General features: G+C 59.5%; 1 protein-coding gene across 2 annotated transcripts; it reads left to right on the plus strand.

Moving 5' to 3' along the window:
* Window positions 1–2,306: 2,306 nt before the first annotated feature.
* On the plus strand, window positions 2,307–16,991 carry LOC138824396 (out at first protein homolog). Of its 2 annotated transcripts, none has more exons than XM_070018237.1 (4): window positions 2,307–2,588; window positions 13,444–13,578; window positions 14,290–14,470; window positions 16,108–16,991. In XM_070018237.1, exons 1-4 carry the CDS (start codon window positions 2,307–2,309, stop codon window positions 16,368–16,370), a joined length of 861 nt encoding a protein of 286 aa, XP_069874338.1. In that variant the 3' UTR covers window positions 16,371–16,991. The 2 variants fall into 2 exon arrangements, with proteins under 2 accessions (XP_069874338.1, XP_069874339.1); XM_070018238.1 differs by lacking the exon at window positions 2,307–2,588 and adding an exon at window positions 10,716–11,245.
* Window positions 16,992–18,723: the final 1,732 nt, after the last annotated feature.

Here is an 18,723-nt window from a genome sequence, read left to right on the forward strand (position 1 = left end):
TGAACTTGATCTGAAATGGGAAGTTAGGAAATATAGGTGAGGCCATTAATGACGGTGGGGCTGACTCATATAAAGGAAAACCCAGCCACGAGGCTGAATTGCCAATCCAACATCTTGCCAGTCAGGAGGCCAGTTTACAGGCCCGGGGCATCTCAGTCTTGGACTTCGGGATCCTAGGGAGCCATCCAGTGAGTTGGTGTCAGCCTGCCCATAAGGGACAGACCAAGTCCCTAGGGTCCAGAAGGTTCCCCAGGAATGATTGCTCCTGCTAGATCCTCTTGAACTAACCCTCTGAGAACTATCAACCTTGTTCAGGATGCTAATTCTCCCTTCTTTCCCCTTGAGTCTGAGACCAAGAATCTGTGTTTTGCACAAACATCCATTAGGGTGATCGCTGAGGTAAGATGAATTCGGCAAACACCTGAGTGCAGATTATCTTTTTTTTTTTTTTTTTTTTTTTTTGGTCGTGGGGCTTGAACTCTGGGCCTGGGCGCTGTCCCTCAGCTCTTCAGCTCAAGGCGAACGCTCTACCACTTGAGCTACAGCGCCACTTCCGGTTTTCTGGTGGTTTATTGGAGATAGGAGTCTCACGGTCTCTCCTGCCCGGGCTGGCTTTGAACGGCGATCCTCAGATCTCAGCCTCCTGAGTAGCTAGGATTACAGGCGTGAGCCACCAGCGCCCGGCTGCAGATCATCTTTTTAACCTACATGTAGCAGAGTGTAATAGGAAAGTCGGGGCGCTGGTAGTAAGAGGTAGATTTCTGCCAAACAGGGCAGCTCACAGAGCTCTGTGTTGGGGTCACCGCAGAAGGGAAGGGGCGGGCTGGGAATGTGGCTCGGTGGTAGAGTGTTTGAAGCCCTGGGTTGGAGTCCTCAGTAGCACATACACAGAAAAAAAGGAGCTATGGCTCTAGTGGTAGAGCGCTAGCCTTGAGCAAAAGCTCAGGGAAGAGGCCCAGGCCCCGAATTCAAACTCAGGACTGGAAATAAATAGGGGGGGGGGTGAAAGGAGGGGGGAAGGGCTCTGTTTCTCCCATCTGCCTTGGAGATCCTAGAAAGAGCAGGGGACAGAGAACAAAGAGTAGAGAAACGGTCTTGGAAGTACTGGGCTCCCCCCCCTTCCCTCCTCCCCGGGTGAGAGCATTCCCCTGCAAAGGACTGACTGTCCCTGGAGGGGACACTTTAGTCCCAAGAGTTTTCTTTGTACGAGCGGGTACTGCTGGGGCTGGAACCCAGCCCGCGCCCTCCGGCTGCGCTTCCCCTCCCCGCCCCGGGCCAGTCCTCTCCCAGGTGAGCCACGCCTCCACTTGTGGTTTTCGCCGGGTAATTGCAGATCTGAGTCTAACGGGCTGGCTTCCGAGCGGGATGCTCAGATCTCAGCCTCCTCCCCGGTGCGCGCCGCGGGCGAGCGTGTTGGGGGCACCCGGGGCCGGGGTGCACGGTGGCCGGTCCCCCCCTCCCCCGGCCTGGATTCTAGCGTTCTCCCGGAGGTGTGGTCCGTGACTGGGGAGGAGGGGAGGGCGCAGGACTGAAGAAAGAGAGGCCTTGTCTACCACGCTCCCTCACCCAAGGGGGGCTCCAGCCCCCCCCCACTTTCCGACCTAGGTCAGGGAAAAGGCGGAGTGCGGGGGGCGGGGGCAGAGCCAGGCTTTTGCCGACGCTTTGGAGAAATTTCGCTGTGTCAGAGAAATAAAAGACCGAACAAAACCCCTAAACGGCCGAGCGCAGCCACTTCATCCACGTGGCACGAGAACAGGCCCCCCAAAAAAGAGGGGGGCGGGGGGCGGGACGGGGGATAGCCGCGGGCCCGCCCCGGCGGGGAGGGAGCGAGGGGAGGGGAGGGGAGGGGAGGGCGACCCCGGGCAGCGGCTCGCGCGCCGCCGTCCTGCCCGCGCCCCGCCCCGCGCCGCGGGCCCTTTAAGGGCGGAGCGGCGCGCGGCCTCTTTAAGGCGGGCCCGGCGGTTTCTGTTTTCCGAAGGAAGTGACGGGGGGCGGGATTGAATGAAAAGTGCGTCCCGCGGGCCGGGCCGGCGGAGTCGGGGTCCGGGGGTCCGGCGGGGCGCGGGCCGGGGCGGGGGGCTGGGACGGGCGCCGTCCGGGACCGCGGGCCGCCCGTGCGCGTGCGCGCGCGCGCGGAGAGCGCAGCCCTCGTGCGTCCGCGCCACGTCGCGGGGCCTCGCGGCGCCGTCCCGAGAGCCCCGGCGACCTCCCCGGCCCCCCACCGCGTCCCCTCAACTCCGGCCCAAGTTTGCGGGCGCCGCGGACCCCGCGCCCCCCCCCGCGCGCCCCCCGCGCGCGCCCCGGGGATGCGCGGCCCCGGCGCCCGCCGCGTCCCCGCCGCGCGCCCCGCGCTGCCGCTGCCGCTGCCGCTGCTGCTGCTGCTGCTGCTCCCGCTGCTGGGGGCGCCGCGCGGCCTGGGCGCGGGCCCGGGGCCCGGGGCGCCCGCCGAGCTGCGCGTCCGCGTGCGGCTGCCCGACGGCCAGGTGGCCGAGGAGAGCCTGCAGGCCGACAGCGGCGCCGACAGCATCGGCCTGGAGCTGCGCCAGCCCGACGGCACCCTCGTCTCCTTCGTCGCCGACTTCAGGAAGGTCAGGCGCCTCCCTCCCCCGGGGACCCGCCCGCCCCACCCCGCGCCCTCGGGCCTGGGGACCCCGGGACGGGGCCCGGGAGGGAGCCGTGGCTGCTCCCGCCGCTTCCTCCTGCCCCGTGCGCCCGGCGGCCCCGAGACACCCCCCAGCCTGCGCCCGCGCCCCCTCCGCGCCCCGCGTGTCCCCGCCGACCACCAGCCCCAGGACTCATTTTCCGGGCCATGTCAGCCGTCCTGGGGTCCCCGGGTCGCTGTGGGGTCCACAGCTTGCGCTGTCCTTCTCTGGTCCTGTTGCCTCTCTCTCTCTCTCTGGACGTAGCCGTCCCGTGGCTTTTCTCCTGATGCCTTGGGGTCCCCGAACCTCTTCCACACCCCAAACCTCTTGAGTCCCCTGACCCTGTTCCCCTGGCGGAGCTGCCCGCCCTGCCCCTCCCCAGCCAAGGCGCACCGTGCTCCCCTTTGGTCTGGGAAGGTGCCACCACTTACCCTACGGGGGGGGGGGATGGCCAGCCCTCCACATTTTGGCCTAGCTCGATGCGTGTATGTGTTATGGAGGGGACTGGAAGGATGGGGGGGGTGAGTGTAGGCGTGGGGTAGGGGAGATGGACCCCAGGAAATGGGCCCGGGAAGATGGGCGCAGGAGGGGACAGCCGCGGATGGAGAGAGGAGGGACAGTTTTGGATTGGAACACGAGGTCCTGGTGTCCCACTCCTGACCGTCCCTGGTAAAGGGGGGTTCTGTTACCCTCTGTTTCTGGAGGTGGGGAGCTGAGCTGAGGCAGGTTAGGCAGCCGGGCAGCTGTGTGGGGGGGCAGGGTTGGGCAGGCCCCTCTCTTTTCCTTCTTCCCCTGGTGCGACTTGGAGCTGGACTTGGGCCTTGGGAGACATCGGTTTCAGATTGCCTCCGTCCACCCAGGTGGGAGCCATGTAGGCCAAGAAGCTAGATTCCCCGTCCAGGCCACCACAGAGGGGTCCTGACCGAGGACTTGGGGTGGGGGCGCAGCTGAGTTCTCTGCTGCACATAAGTTTGTGTGTGAGCTGGCCGGGACAGAAGGCACCCCCACACCCAAACTTCAAGCATGCTCTGGGTGCATCTGCCAGGGCTCGGTCCCATCTCCTCTGTAAGCCCCTTGCCCTTGAGCTGCAGGCTAGGTGGTGAGCCTCCCACTCTTCTGTCCCTGGTTCTGGAGGGAGACTTTCTCCATTGCCAGGGTGGGCAGGGCCTGAAAGGCTGGGTTGGACTGGCTGAGATTTTATAGCCTCTGGCTATAATCGGCCTACACAACAGGGTTTTACTGCTCCGTCCTGAGGGAAGCGGAGGAGAGAGTCCCAGAGCTCCACCAGAGAGATGGCAGTGGGGGCCGCCCTGGAGGTGGGCATGGGGGGGCATTAGGCTGAACACTTGGGGTGTCCCTGGCTGTCCTATTCAAGAGGGAACATTGGGAGCTGATGACAACACCCCATTTTTAAATCTGAATAGTGGCTACAGCTCCACTCACGTTTCCAAAGTCTGCTTTTCAGGTTGGCCTTTGACCCAGAAGCTGGCATCTCACATACACATGCACGCACACACACACACACATCTCTAATTTCATCAGCAAAGGAGTTAATTGGGACTACAAACTAGCTCTCCATGGTCTCTTCCAACTCCACTGACCAGGGACGGGGTGGACCTGAGTATCCAGGGCACAGGAGCACCAGTACCCACCTCCACCCCAGTGTTTTGCCTCCATTAGCCAAAGAGGCTGTCAGCCCTTCCCAGGTGGATCTCTTCAAGTACTGATCTTCCTTAAACCCTTTTTGACGTGGTTGGGTAGAAGCTGTGAGTCCTGACATTTGCCTTTCTGTGAGAGAGGCATTCCAGACAGAAGCCGACCGTCTGCTTTACCACTCATTAGCTGGCTAACGCTGGTTGCTTTCTCTAAGCCTTCACTTCTTCCTCTGGAAAATGGGGCTACTGGGAAAACTGTGCAGGGTTGTGCACATGAAATCATCACTCCACATCAGATGCTACGGTGGCTGTTCAGGAGAGAGGGAAGGCCTGGTTCTACAGCCCAGACCTCATGTGGTTGTATGATGGACCTGAAATCACAAAGCCAGGTCAACATCAGCCAGGAGCTAGTGGCTCACACCTGTCAATTCCTGCTATTCAGGAGACTAAGATCTAAGGATCACAGTTCAAAGCCAGCCCAAGCAGGAAAGCCCATGAGACTTATCTCCAATTAACCACAAGGCAACTAGAAGTAGAGCTGTGGTTCAAAGCAGTGGGTGCTAGCCTTGAGCAAAAGACCTAAGGGACAGTGGCCAGGCAACTGAGTTTAAGCCCCACAAACAACTACAACAACAAAAAGGTCAGCATCAAACCTAGAGGAGCCTTGAGTCCTTAAACAGCACTGTCTCCAGTGTTGGGTTTTTTGTTTGTTTTTGTTGTTTGTTTGTTTTCATACAGGGTCTCACTGTGTAGCTCAGCCTAGCCTTAAATTTGCTGCCTTTCTGCCTCAGCCTTCTAGTGCTGGGATTGTAGGTGTGTGCTACCTTGCCCAGCTATGACCTTCTTCTCCCTCAAAGCTCCAAAATCCCCAGCTAGCCAGCTATTCCGAGCACTCGGGGCAGTCATTCTGGTCCTGATAGGACCCAGGGCTGCAGATGGCGCCCAGCCCTCAGACTGCACCCTCTCTGAGACCCTCCCACCTCTCTGTGTGGCCTGCTAGCACAATCTAGCCGTCTCTACCCTGCCGCTGTGGACCTGAAGTCAGTGAGAGAGTGAGTGACCCCGTTGGCTATCAACCAGGGTAGGACGTGGGAGCCAGGGCTTGGCTCTCAGATTCCGTGTGAGCTCTGCGAGGTGTCAGATAATCGTCCTGTGTCTCTCTGAGCCCTGCCTCAGGCTGACCCATAGCTCTGAAGGAATGCTAGAACGCCAGGGCTCTGGAGCTTCCAAGCTAACTCATCATGGGAGAGTCACTGGGGGTTCTGGAGATGAGATGCTCTCAGCTCTGTCCTCACCGAATCAGAATGTCCGATGGTGGGGCCATGCAGCAAGCCTCATTCTTTGCAGAATTCCAGATGAAGGGGGTGGGGGGCGCCCTGTGGCTCACGCCTGTAATCCTAGCTACTCAGCAGCCTGAGATCCCAGGATTGAGGCTCCAGCCAGCTGGAGCAGAAAAGTCTGTGAGACTCTTCTCTTCCACCACAAAGCTGGAAGTGGAGCTGAGGCTTCAAATGGTAGAGTGCCAGCCTTGAGTGAAAAAGCTCAGGGACAGCACGCAGGCCCTGAGTTCAAGCGTCAATGCTGACACATGCACCGAGAAAGAATTCCGGGTGATTGCAGGGAACCCCTGCATGGCATTCCAAAAGGCACAGGGGCCTGGGAGGGACCAGGTTAGACCGCAGGGCGGAAACCTGTTATCCTGCCCGCAGGATGCCAGTGGGTGTGGGTGTGGTTTGGGTTTGGTGGGGGGGATTGAACCCAGGGCTGTATGCATGCTTTGCATGAGCTGTTATACAACCAATGTGTTCTAGTAAGTCCTAATTCATATGTGTGTGTGTGTATACACATGCATGCACCAATACTAGGGCTCGAACTCAGGACCTGGGGGCTATCCTTTAGCTTTTTTTCAAGGCTGGTGCTCTATCACTTGAACCACAGCTCTTCCTCTAGCTTTCTGTTGGTTATTGGAGATCAGAGTTTCATGGATTTGCTCAGCTGTCTTCGAACCTCAAACCTCAGATCTTAACCTCATGAGTAGCTAGGGTTGTGTGGCGTGAGCCACTGGTGCCTGCCTTTAGGCCTAATTCCACACGCTTCTGAGCGGGAACTTCAATTCCTAATATGAACACACAGGTCAGTGTTCTTCCTCATTATCCAGACCTACATATGTAATTAGACCCGGGCCTTGCTAACCTCTGGGCATGGCTAACAACAGGGGTGCGGGCATCCCCGGTCTCACATGACTGCTTCCCGCTTGCTCCTCTGTCCCCCAGCTCAGGTCCCCATCCCCAGCTCTCTTCCACCTCTGTCCTCCAGGCTGAGTGTCCAAAAGCTGGGGAAGGGATGAGTCATTTCCCAGGCAGCTGGGTTTGGTGCTGGCCAGATGGAAAGATAGAAAGAGTCATGTGTGACTTCATCAGGGCCGAAGGGACACAGGAGGGGAGGGGGGTCAGAGCCACATTCCAAAAGTGTGAGAGGAGGGGCCGAGGGGACCTCAGCCTGGGGACCCCGAGGTGCAGCCACAGAGCTGGGGGGAGGGGTGTCAGGGGGCAAGGGACCCAGGGCCCTTGAGTCTTGTCCTGGGAACTGAAGGGTGGGTGGACTTGGTGTCAGGAGTCTCTGTCCTGAGCTCTGAGATACCATCCGTGAGAATGTGCTGCCCAGCCCGCCTGCCCCAAGATGTCTCCACATGTGGCCGGGACACAGGGGACACTTTAAGGGCAGTGTCCCTACTCTGTGTTAGGCCTCCCAGTGTGGGGGAAGTCTTCTTGGGTAGTGGAGCACTGTTCTTCTCCTCTCCTCTCTCTTCCTCCTCCTCCTCTTCCTCCTCCTCCTCTTCCTCAGCGTGTCTTCTTCTTCCTCCTCCTCTTCTTCCTCTTCCTTGGCAATACTGGAGTTTGAATGCAGGATCTTGTGCTTGTTAGGCAAGTGTTTTACAGCTTGAGCTATGCCCCAGCCCCTCTTTTTTTTAACTCAGGGCCTTGAACTTGTTTAGCTTGCTTGCTTGTCTGGTACTCTACCCTTTGAACGATGCTTCCAGCCTGGCTTTTTGCTGGTTGTTTTGGGGATGGAACCTCTGTGACTTTTCTGGGCTGGCTATGAACCATGATCCTGAGTAGCTAGGATTTATAGGCCCAAGGCAAAAAATGCCAGGCAAAAAGTACTTTTCAAGAGAGGATAAAACTTTCTGGAGGACAGGGCATTTTCTTGGGAGTTTACAACATCACTGGACAGAATAACTAGTAGAGTATGTGTATATGAGTGTGTGTATGTGTGTGTGTGTATCCGTGTATCTGTGTGTCTGTGTCCCTGGGTTTAACCCCAGTTTCTTCTCTGTGTCTTGGGTCATGGTTAGCAGTTCTGACTGAGGATGCTATCCTACTCTGGAGTCCTAAGGAAAGACCCCAGACCATTTGGATGGCTTACTAGAGTGTCTGCAGGGAGAGGAAGAAACAGAGTTCAGTCTCAGGCTCCCCACACCACACAGAGAGATGGCTGAGCTCAGACACACCTTGCTGAGGCTCAGCTGGGAGGTGATCATGGATAGATAGCCTGTGTGTCTTGTAGTCCATATGGAGCCACAACTCCCAGCATGCGGCCGCCGCAGCTGGTCCTCAAGAACGCATTCTACAGCGGTGGAGACAAGTCTGCAGGGACTCTGCTCATCACCCAGGATGCTAACCACCCGAGCTGGCTACTTCCAGAAGGTCGAAGAGTCCTGAGAAGGGGAGAGGAAGCAGGAGGCAGGGAGAAACTTCAGGAGTGAATCTACAAGTCCTCCCCTCTCTCGGTTTGGGCTCCCGACCCAGTGGACCTGTACTGGTCTCTGTGGCCTCTGGGAAGGGGGAGGGGACAGTTTTGAGAAGTATGCCACACATCCATCACCACTCACTGTGGCATCTTCCTGCCGTGTGCCAGCCGTGTGACTTGACACGTCATGGAACTTCCCTGAGCCCCTGCTTATCTGCAGCCAGGCACGGTGCTGGCAGCCTCGGGGCTGGCTGCGAGGAGGGACTGAGGACGTTTCCAGAACACACCAGCAAAGGCCCGTGCCCTTCCAGTGCTGGTGCCAGGCAGCAAGCAGGCCCCTTGGCCTCAGTGCTCTTTCTCTACACTCGTGTGTGTGTGTGTGTGTGTGTGTGTGTGTGTGTGTGTGTGTGTGTGTGTGCGCGCGTGCACGCGTGCACCAGTCCTGGGGCTTGAACTCAGGGCCTGGGCACTGAGCTTTTTTTTTTTTTTTTTTTTGCTTGAGGCTAATGCTGTACCACCAGAGCTACATCTCCAAGTTTGGCTTTTTTGGTGGTTAATTGGAGATAAAAAATCTCACAGGTTTTCCTGCCCGACGCTGGCTTTGAACCACCACCCTCAGATCTCAGCCTCTGGAAGACTCCAGACTCATGCCTGGGATTACAGGCATGAGCCCCCGGAGGCGTGGGGCGGAATCTAAGGGCAGAAGAAGCACGGTGTCCCCCCAGGAACCCTGAGTCAGCAGAACAGTGGGGTACCGATGATCCACATAAAGCCTCACATTGTCCCCGGGGCGCCAGGACAGTGATGACCTTTGGGATTTGGCTGACAGAGTCCCAGGGGCTGTGGGAGAGAGTAGGCAGGGGGCTGGGGGGGAAGGGGCACCGGTCCCCGCTGGTGGTTACACTGAAGCCTGGAACAAGAAGCCTCTGTCCAGGCCTGAGCGTGCGTAGCTTCTCGCGGTGATGTGGCCGCCATCGCTGGGCAGTGGCCTGCTCTGGGGTTGAGCCTGTCTCCCCGCCACCCCTCCTGTGAAGAGCCTGGGCAGGGCAGCTGAGGTACTCCTGGGTAGGCCCACACTGGCTGCCTGGGCTGGTAAAGCTGGCTAGCTCTCTGGTCCCCCTTCTCCCCCCGCCCCCCCCCCCCCCCCCCCGTAGCCGACCACCCTGGCACGAAGCAGCCCCAGGCTGGAGCGGAGGAATAAATATTTAGCTTGGCCCGGCCTGGGCCCCAGAATCACGCACTGCGGTGATGAGACGCGGCGGCAGAAGACACTCCCAGGAGACCGCGCCAGCTGTCCAGGAGCACGGGGGCTGGTGGCGGGGTTGGGGTGCACACTGCGTCACCCAGGCTCCAAGGGCTGGGCCCCAGTTGGGATGTGCCCCCCCATGTGCAATGGGGGGCCGAGGAGAGGGTCCTGGGGACAGGGTAGCATGGGGCCCCCTTAGTGCTCAACTGTCCAGTGGCGGGAGGAGGGCTGGCTGGAAGCCAGAGAGCTTGGGGGTGGGGGGAGGTGAGGTGGCTGGAACGTGTGTGGGAAGTGTGTGCTGGTGTCTGGGCCTGAGGCTTGGGGGGGGGCATAGGAGGTACGGGAAGGGCTGAGGTGCTTCCGTGTGGAGACACTGAGGAAGGCCCAGAGCTCAGGGGCGCCCCTGGGCGTGGGGGAGAGGGAGGGGAGAGGCCGGCGGAGTGGCCTGTGGGTGTGGTGAGCAGGAACAAGTGGGCTGTGCCACCACGATCACCCCGATCACCCCACTGCCGCCACCCCTGGGCATTTGCAAATGAAGCAAAATGGGGTTGTGTCCTTTTCCCAGTCTTCTCTGGAGAGGCAGCCATACAGGGGTGCAGGGGTTCCCTTGCCAAGTGCTTCTCCCTCTTTCCCTCCTCCCCACGCCCCTGCCCCAGCTGCACAGCATGAACAGAGCTTGGAGGTCTGGGTGGTTTCTTTCTGGCCCGGCCCCGCTGCAGCCTGGCTCATGAAGGTCACTTTCCCTGGGCCACGAGCAGAGAGTGGACACCTAAACCCTCCAGAAGCATCTGTGCGAGGGCAGCCTTCGCCCAGCCACATGCCAGGCCGAGGAGGGCTGGCCTGGCACTGACAGGGGCATCCACCCAGTGAGCAAGCGAGCGAGCCCAGGGCAGCTCGCGCCGGCCTGGATGGCCTGTGGCCCGGGCAGGCGGTGTGGCGTGGACGGGCCTCGGCCTTGAGACCCAGTGCAGAACCCAATCCAGCCCCATGCTCAGAGCCAAGCTCCAGCCCGCCATGACTCCTCCTGCGGGGTGGCGCTCAGACCTCCAGCTCCGACGCCCGCCCTGAGTCCTTGCCCACCCTGCCAGCTGCTGCTTCACCCCTTCCCCACCCACCCCAGCCCCTGGGTACCCTCTCCTTGCTCTTCTCAGAGCCCCTGCGAAGCGGCCCTTTGCTTATTTGTCATCAGACATTGATCGGGCAGCTGCTGGGGAGGCAGCGCAGACACACCACTGACCCCTCAAAGGAGTCTGGGAGGGGAGGCAAGCGAGGGGGCGCTGTGCATGCTGGGATTGGGGCTGGTGGCCTCAGCAGTGGGGCGCAGCGTGAGCGGGTGGCGCGTGTGAGCTGAGGCCAGCAGGGGGGTGGACAGTCGGACCCAGGGCATCCGAACAAAGCAGTGGGCTGGTGGAAAGGGCCAAGGGTGACGTGGCATGGCTCCTTCTGGGAGCTGCCAAGCTCTTGGATGCAAGCAATGCAAGTGTAGCTGTGGGCGGGGCATGGGATGCCAGCCTCTGGTGGCAAGGCAAAGGGAGCTCCTTTGGAGGAGCAGTTGGGTGCGGACCTCCCTGCTTGACTTCTGTGAATGCTCCCCACCCTGGTTTTTTAAGTGCCAATACTGGGGCTTGAACTCAGGACCTTGCACTCTTGCTGGGCTTTCTGGTTCAAGGCTAGCCCTCTACCACTTGAGCCACACTTCCACTTCCAGCTTTTTGCCAGTTAGTGGGAAATGAGAATCTTGCGAAGGTCCGGCTTTGAACCTCCATCCTCTGGGATAACAGGCGTGAGTCATGGACACCTGGCTGGAGACTCTGTTTTCAGGCCTGGAATAGATGACATGGGAGAAAGCAAGGCGGGGCAGCAAGGGGAGATTGCAGCAATACCGCCGAAGCTTCGTCTGCTGGCCTCCGAGACCTTTTCCCTCGTTGTATCCCTCACAACAGTTCCTCAAGGTAGATAGCATTGCTCTACTTGTTTTGCTGGTGTGGAATGCAGGCACAGAGAGTACAGGGCCAGAATTCCAGCGCACAGAATCCTGGCGTGGCACATTTCTATTAACTATTGCAAGGAGTCCCATTTACCCAATGGAGAAGTAGTTTCTCCCCCTGAGTCCTGAACCAGGAAGCCTCTGTCTGACCCTAGCAGAGGAAATCTGCTTGCCAGGCAGGCTTCCATCTTGGTAGCAACGAGTATGATCGTTGCCGTATTTATTATAGAAGCAGCAGACACGTTCACGCGGGTTCCTTCAGCCTCTCCTCTGGTCTGAAAGTGTCAAGTGTCTTCTGTTGCTAGTGGCGGGTGGGGCGATGACACCAGACCACGGGCAGATCACTCACACACACACCACAAACAGGACAGGGTTGTCTAGAGAGGGCATCTGTGGAAGGGTCAGAGCCGAAGATGCCAGGGTGGAGACTTGGGAATCTGGCCCGAAGGATCTCATCCTGTGTGGCACTTCCACCAGCTCGGGCTTTGAGAGGGGAAGTGTGGTATCAAGTCTCATCCGGCAGGACTTGAGCAAGGGTGGAATTTGCTGCCAAGGGACTAGCGTGTCCGGTGTCCCCTCAGCTGACCTCAGAAAATGGGAGATCTGGTGGCCCTGCTGGTCACAGGGCGATGCTGGCGCTAGGACCCAAGAAGGGAAGGCCTGTGGAGAGGAAGTGGGGGCTTACCGGAGCTCTGACTCCCCTTTCTCCAAGTCTCTGGAGTCGCAGGGACGCTCATGGAGGCTTTCATCGGCTAGGCCTCACGTTTGCCTTCTCCAGAGATGGCCTCTGCACGCCCATTCTTTGTTGCTGCAGAAAACATTTAAAAAAAATTTTTTTTTGGTCGGTTTTGGAGCTTGAAGCTAGCACGGAGCCACTTTGCGCTACAGCTCAACTTCTGGCTTTTGCGTGGTTAATTGGAGATGAGAGTCTCATGGGGACTTTGTGCCTAGACTGGCTTCAGATCATGATCCTCAGACCTCAGCCTTCTGCGTCGTAGCTAGGATGGCAGGTGCCAGCCGCCTGTGCCTGGCTTGCAGAAATCTTTATATATAAATAGAGTCAGAAGCCGGGCGCCGGTGGCTCACGCCTGGCATCCTAGCTACTCAGGGGGCTGAGATCTGAGGATCATGGGTCAAAGCCAGCCGGGGCAGGAAAGTCTGTGAGACTCTTATCTGAGCACAGTAGGGACTCTGAGTGCATCCTCCCTCCACCCTCCCTCCCACAGTGGGACTTGGAGAAGGCGGAGGCTTGGACCATCAGCTAACAGGCTGCAACCTGGGGAGGGTCTTCACCTCCTCAGGGAAGAGCCACTGCGGCTCCTGACCTACTGCCCTGGAGGCCAGCGCGCCCCTGGGGAAGGAGGTCTCCGCGGATTAAACCAATAATTCTGATTGTGATCTGCTCCCCTGGCTCTGGCTGCCAGGGCTCCGAGATGGGCAAGAATGGCAGGGGTGAGGGGGTGAGGGGTGCAGGAGGGAGGGGCAGAAGGTTTCACCGGCCTCCAGATTGGAAAGGGGTCCCTCCCTCCTCTATGAGCCAGTCCTCCCCCGTTCCCTCCGTGAGTCAGTATCCTGGAAGTTGCTCTCAGTCTGCCAGTTAGCCATTAGCACCCCGTGGGAAAAGGGGAGCCACTGCACAGCACCCTTGGCCGAGAAGGAAAGGCAGCAACAGCCATAGCATGCGCCCCCGACCCATCCCACCTCGTGACCCCGTCTGGAGGTGGCATATCCCAAACGTGAGGGTGTTTTGAGGCCTACCAAGAATGTCAAAGCAGGCTCTGGAATCTGTACTTATAAAAGGGGCAGCCCCTCCCCTCACGCTGCCCTGGCCCAGCCTGGTCAGGTGCGACTGGGGATTCATTCCATGCATGGGGAGGTGGGGGGACCCTGGGCTGTGAACGAGCCGCGTGCTGGGAAGAGGCGCATCCTTCCTGGGTTCTTCTTCCGCCAAGGGCTCGCTTTTGTCCACTTGCAGACTGCTTTGGAACGTGCAGGGTGCGGGCTTCTAAGGCACGGGTGTCAGTGGGACAGAGCAGCCATCCCGAGGCCAGGGAGGGAGGTGTCTGGTGGGGCCATGTCCATGTGCGTCCTCCCCGGGCTCTGGCCGAGGGCCCCTGCCTCCCTGGCCCCCATCTTCTCCATCTTCCCGCCCTGCCTCCCCAGGACGTGAAGATCTTCCGGGCCCTGATCCTGGGGGAGCTGGAGAAGGGGCAGAGCCAGTTCCAGGCCCTCTGCTTTGTCACCCGGCTGCACCACAATGAGATCATCCCTAGCGAGGCCATGGTCAAGCTTCGGCAGGTGAGCGCCCAGCCCGCGCCTGACCGGAGCCCCGCCCCTTCCCCAGGCCTGCCCCGCCCCGCCCTCCTCCATGCCGTCCCTGCCTCTTGGACCCCCAAACCCCCTCTCCTGAACCCTGACTTTACCCCAGGCCACAGCCGAGAGCCCCAGATCTCTAATGTACACTGAACCCTGATTCCCAGCTCAGCCTAGATGCTCCCCTTTCCTGGCCGGAGTTAGGGGCTGGCACTCTGAGCTCACACCTCCCGTCCCTTGTGAGCTGGAGATGTGGAACAGCTCACCTCAGAGCCTCTGTTTTCTGACAGCAGAAATGGGTTTGACTGAGAGCCAGCATTGGATGCTCAGCCCTTCCACGTCCCAACAGCTCCTGCTCCCTCCCTGAACCATGGTCTCTCCCGTGGGGCTGCAGGACCCCCACCCCTCTCCACACACTCAGCCCCTGGTGTGGAAGGCACATGTCCTCAGAGGCCATTTACCCCGGGACCCCCCACCCCCAACCTCTGCCTACCCCCTGCCCCTGGCCTGGCAGAACCTTGAACTTGACCTCAGGTTGCAGAGGTCAGCTTGGGTGGAAGCTGGAAAGGCCTCACTGGCCAGTCAATGACAGGAGGCCAGGTGCCCCTGGGCTCCCCAGACCCCAAGGGGTCCAGGGAGAGCGGGCACAGAGTGCTCTGAGGCCAGGTAGGACCTGTTCCTTCCCTGTTCACACAGAAAAACCCCCGGGCCGTGCGGCAGGCCGAAGAGGTGCGGGGCCTGGAGCAGCTGTACATGGACGTGGCCGTGAACTTCAGCCAGGGGGCGCTGCTGAGCCCCCATCTCCACAACGTGTGTGCGGAGGCCGCCGAGGCCATCTACACCCGCCAGGAGGATGCGCGCTTCTGGCTGGAGCGAGGTCAGCTGGGCACTGGGCGCTGTCCACTGCAGGGGGAGGTCAGCTGGGCACTGGGCGCTGTCCACTGCAGGGGGAGGTCAGCTGGGCACTGGGCGCCGTCCACTGCAGGGGGAGGTCAGCTGGGCACTGGGCGCTGTCCACTGCAGGGGGAGGTCAGCTGGGCACTGCCCACTGGAGGGCGAGGCGGGGAGGGAGGCCAGCTGGGCCCCCAGCTCCTGCCCCACACCTGAGGGCTGGGAAGGCTTCCCAGAGGAAGCAGTACCTGTGGCTCTTGTCAATGAGAGAAGTCACCAAGAGGAAGGGAGCCCATCCAGACCCTGCCCAGGCCCGTGGAGGGGACCCCCAGATGCCCCCCATTATCCCTACCCCTTGTGAGGGTACAGATGGGTCTGCGGCTGTGGGCACAGGTTTGCCTTGCTCTGCTGCCGCTGCTCAGACATCCACTTCCCCGTCCCCCACCCTCAGGACCCCTCCCAGCTCTGTGGGACTTCAGCACGGTCCCCTCTCCCTCCCAGGACTGCCCTTCAGCCTCTGTGTACAGGGGCTCCCCGCCCCTGTACGGGGAGCCCCAGGCCTCTGGGCCCTAGAGAAATGTTTGCCTCTCTCTGGAAAAGACTGGATTTCCCCTTTTTTTTATGCCAGTACTGGGGTTTGAACTCGGAACCTGGGTGTTCTCCCTTGGCTTTTCCATGGAGGCTGGCACTCTTACCTCTTGAACCACAGATGGATCCGCTTCCAGGCTTGAACTCAGGGCCTGGCTCTGTCCCTGAGCTTTTTTGCTCTAAGCTAGTGCTCCACCACTCTAAGCTGCAGCAACACTTCTGGTTTCCTGATGGTTCATTGGAGAGAAGAGTCTCATGGACTTTCCTGCCTGGGCTGGATTTGAATCATGATCCTCAGATCTCAGCCTCCTGAGTAGCTAGGATGACTGGCGTAAGCCCCCAGTGCCCATGCTGATGAGCATGCATGTTTAGATGACCAGCAGGGCTGTCTATGTCCTCACGCACCTGTCCTGAGTGGGCTGCACCCCAAACTAAGGTGCACATCTAACAGCTCCCCCGGAAGCTGTCCCCTCCAGTGGTCACTGGACAGAGCCCGGGCCCAGCCCCTGTCACCGTCAGGATGTGGTCCTGCCTGCCCAATTCCGTGAAGGATGGCCACCTCCGCCAAGCCTTGCTCAGCCCGCTGTGCGGGTGTGCTCCACGAAGCATGCTTTGCGTGGCCAGAGGAGGGCCTTAGAGTCAGATGGGCCCGTTCCTCCCTGATCCTGCTTTCATGGTGACGTTCCCCTTCGCTCGGCTGCTCTGCTCTTCTGGAAGGCAGGGATGGCAGCCCTCAGCGATTGCGGGGAGGTGATGGAAACTGTGCGGAAACCCCGGTACCCAGATATTTAACCCGTGTTCCCTGTGGGCTAGCCTGGGGCCTGGGTCTCATTACCTCTGTTTCCCTGAGCAACCTTCGGACAGCGTGACAGGAGAAGCCACACAGGGAAGGGCAGCTGCCCCTGGCTCCCCTCTCCCCCTCTCCCCCTCTCCCTTCCTCCTCTCCTCTCTCCCTCTCCCTCTCCCCCTTCTCTCTCCCCTCTCCCTCCCCCTCTCCCACCCTCTCTCTCTCTGACGCTTGACTCTCTGCCCCAGGTGTGGACAGCTCTGTGTTCGAGGCCCTGCCCAAGATCTCGGAGCTGGAGCTGCCCCGCTGCGGGCAGGTGGGGGCCCGGGCGCAGCCGTGCGCCTGCCGCTACGGCCTGACTCTGGCCTGGTACCCCTGCTCACTCAAGTACTGCCACAGCCGCCAGCGGCCTGCGCCCTACAAGTGTGGCATCCGCAGCTGCCAGAAGAGCTACGGCTTCCACTTCTACGTCGCCCAGCGGCAGCTGTGCCTCTGGGACGAGGACCCCTAGCCGGACTGCGTGCGGGCTCCCGGGGGTCGCTGGGACCCCGCTGCTCCTCCACCAGCCCGCCTGGGGCGGCCCCGCGCCTGCAGCCACGGCCCCCCATCTTCATGACTGTGAAGTGGTAATGACAAGCAGGGGTTGTGAAGGCAGCCCCCCCCGTTACCCACCTTGTGCCATCCTGGGGGACAGAGAGGGACAGAGCTGCTCCCCAGACCTGCCCCTCCCTCCCCTGAAGTGTCCACTTTGAAGCAATGCAACTGTGACGACCCGGAATTCTTCTCGAGCTCTGGGAGACCCCTCCCGCCCATCCCACCCGGTGAGGGGCTGCTGGGGGCCCAGGCCCTGCCCCTGTGCCAGAGTACAGTGCGTTCTCCTTTTCGGCAGTAAGCTAGAGCCGGAGAGACCGCCACCCCCCAAACAGACCACATGTGCCTTTTCCCAAGCCAGGACTTCATGCACAGCACGGCCCGCTCTTCCTCCCCTACCAGAAAGATTGCTGTATTCTGGGACAGGGAGGGAGAATGAAGTATATATCTATATAGCTATATAACTATATAAACTTGAATTCCAGATTTTTTAATACAAAGTATTTATCATTTGTACCAGAAATAAAAGTTTTTAAGTTTTTACCTGACTGAACAGCGCAAGATCACATACTTTTGAGATGATTTTTGTCCAATGCTGCCACCTGGTGTCAGAAATGTGATGAATGGTGACTGCGACTTCTAAAGCACTTAAAATACACTTGGCCTTCAGCCCCACTCTGGTGGCTCTGGTGGCTTGATAGCCTTGAGCCAAAGAAGCTCAGGGACAGCGCCCAGGCCCTGAGTTCAAGCCCCAGAACTGGCACGCGTGCGTGCACACAGACACACACACACACTCCCCAAGTGGCCAAGTATATGTGTGTATGTGTGTGTAGAATAAGCTCAGTGGTGTGAGAAGCCACAGCCAGGCAATGATTAGGCCCACCCTCACCCGACAGCCCCCACCCTGCGCATCTCTGAGCCAGAATGAGGGAGAGTGGGGCCGGGGACCCTGAAGTCACACAGATGCAAAGCCAGCAGTCATCACCCATGCCCTGTGTCTTGTCTACAGTAAAGTCCAGCCTTTGGCGGGGAGCGGGGACTAGAAGACGATGCAATCATCTACAAAGTCAAAGTTCACATCTTGGACATGCCTTGAATTGGCAGCCTGTGACTCCTCCAGCCGGGGTCCCTTCCTGCCTCTCACAGATGGCGGTCATAGCTCCAGATTACCACGAGAGGGCGTGCTGGGCCTAGATTTGCCCCGAGCGTGCAGCAGGTGGCCAAGCAGGGCCACCTGGTCTCAGGTAGCTAGATCAGGAAAGGGCTGCCTGAACCTGGGCTCTGCGGAAGGTGTGATGAATGACCTTCATTCTGGGGCCTGATGCTGATCTCAAGGTCAGAAACAACGTTAATAGGAAGACAGCTGTTGTGTTACTGTTTGTAAATACAGAGCACACTTTTCACCTATTATTCAAGCTTTTCAGGGAAATAAGGGCCATTTATGTCCATGTCCCTCACATGCGATGGGAAGAGAGCAGGAACTGATGGGGAGGGCTGGGGAGGGCTGGGGAGGGGGTCCCTGTGGATATTGGGGCCCTGCCCTTCTCCAGGTCCTTTCTGTCCACCGCCCAGACCCAGAGGCTTTCTCCCGGTTCTCCGTCTGTCACCCTGGCACGGTCCCTTCACCAGCCTTCGCAGTACACCTCGTGGCAGGTTTACTCAGAGGTGTGAATCAAACCGCCTGGAAGTCCTTCTTGGTCTTTCTCTACCTTCCTCCTATCTGAGCTCAGATTCCACTGTCTTTGATCACCTCAAGGCAGGGAGCGACCTTCACCTGGCATCCCCCCTGCCCCCACGCTCTGGGGCCCACGGTGCATCTGGCAGGAGGAAGGAGCTAGAAGGGACTTGTTGCTTGGTGGCCTTCCAGGATGCCTCGCTCTCCACCCTTCTCCCAGCCCTGACAACTCCATCCAGCTGACTTGACAGGAAATGGGAGTGTACTGCAGGCCCCGAGCCAACAAGGCCAAGTGGCAGAGGGGACCAAGCCCCCCTCCCTGCCTCCCCAGCTCTCTCTCCCTGAAGGGCAGGTGTGACTTCTAAAGCCAATGGAACCTGGGGAGCTGGAGCCCCTCAGGGAGGTTACTGTCACCCCGGAAAGGCTCAGGGAGGGGTCCAAATGGATCACCGTTCCAGAACCACAGCCTCCTGGAGCACAGCTTTGGGAATCTTGGAAAAAGTCCTCCAGCCGTTGAGAGGCATGTGGGTGGAGGGGTAGGGGAAGGAGAGGCGATTTGCATCTATTTGCATGTCATTAGCATAACCCTCTTTTGATG

Source organism: Dipodomys merriami, unplaced genomic scaffold (assembly GCF_024711535.1).
Source record: "Dipodomys merriami isolate MVZ:Mamm:240054 unplaced genomic scaffold, mDipMer1.0.p SCAF_129, whole genome shotgun sequence".
NCBI lineage: Eukaryota > Metazoa > Chordata > Mammalia > Rodentia > Heteromyidae > Dipodomys > Dipodomys merriami.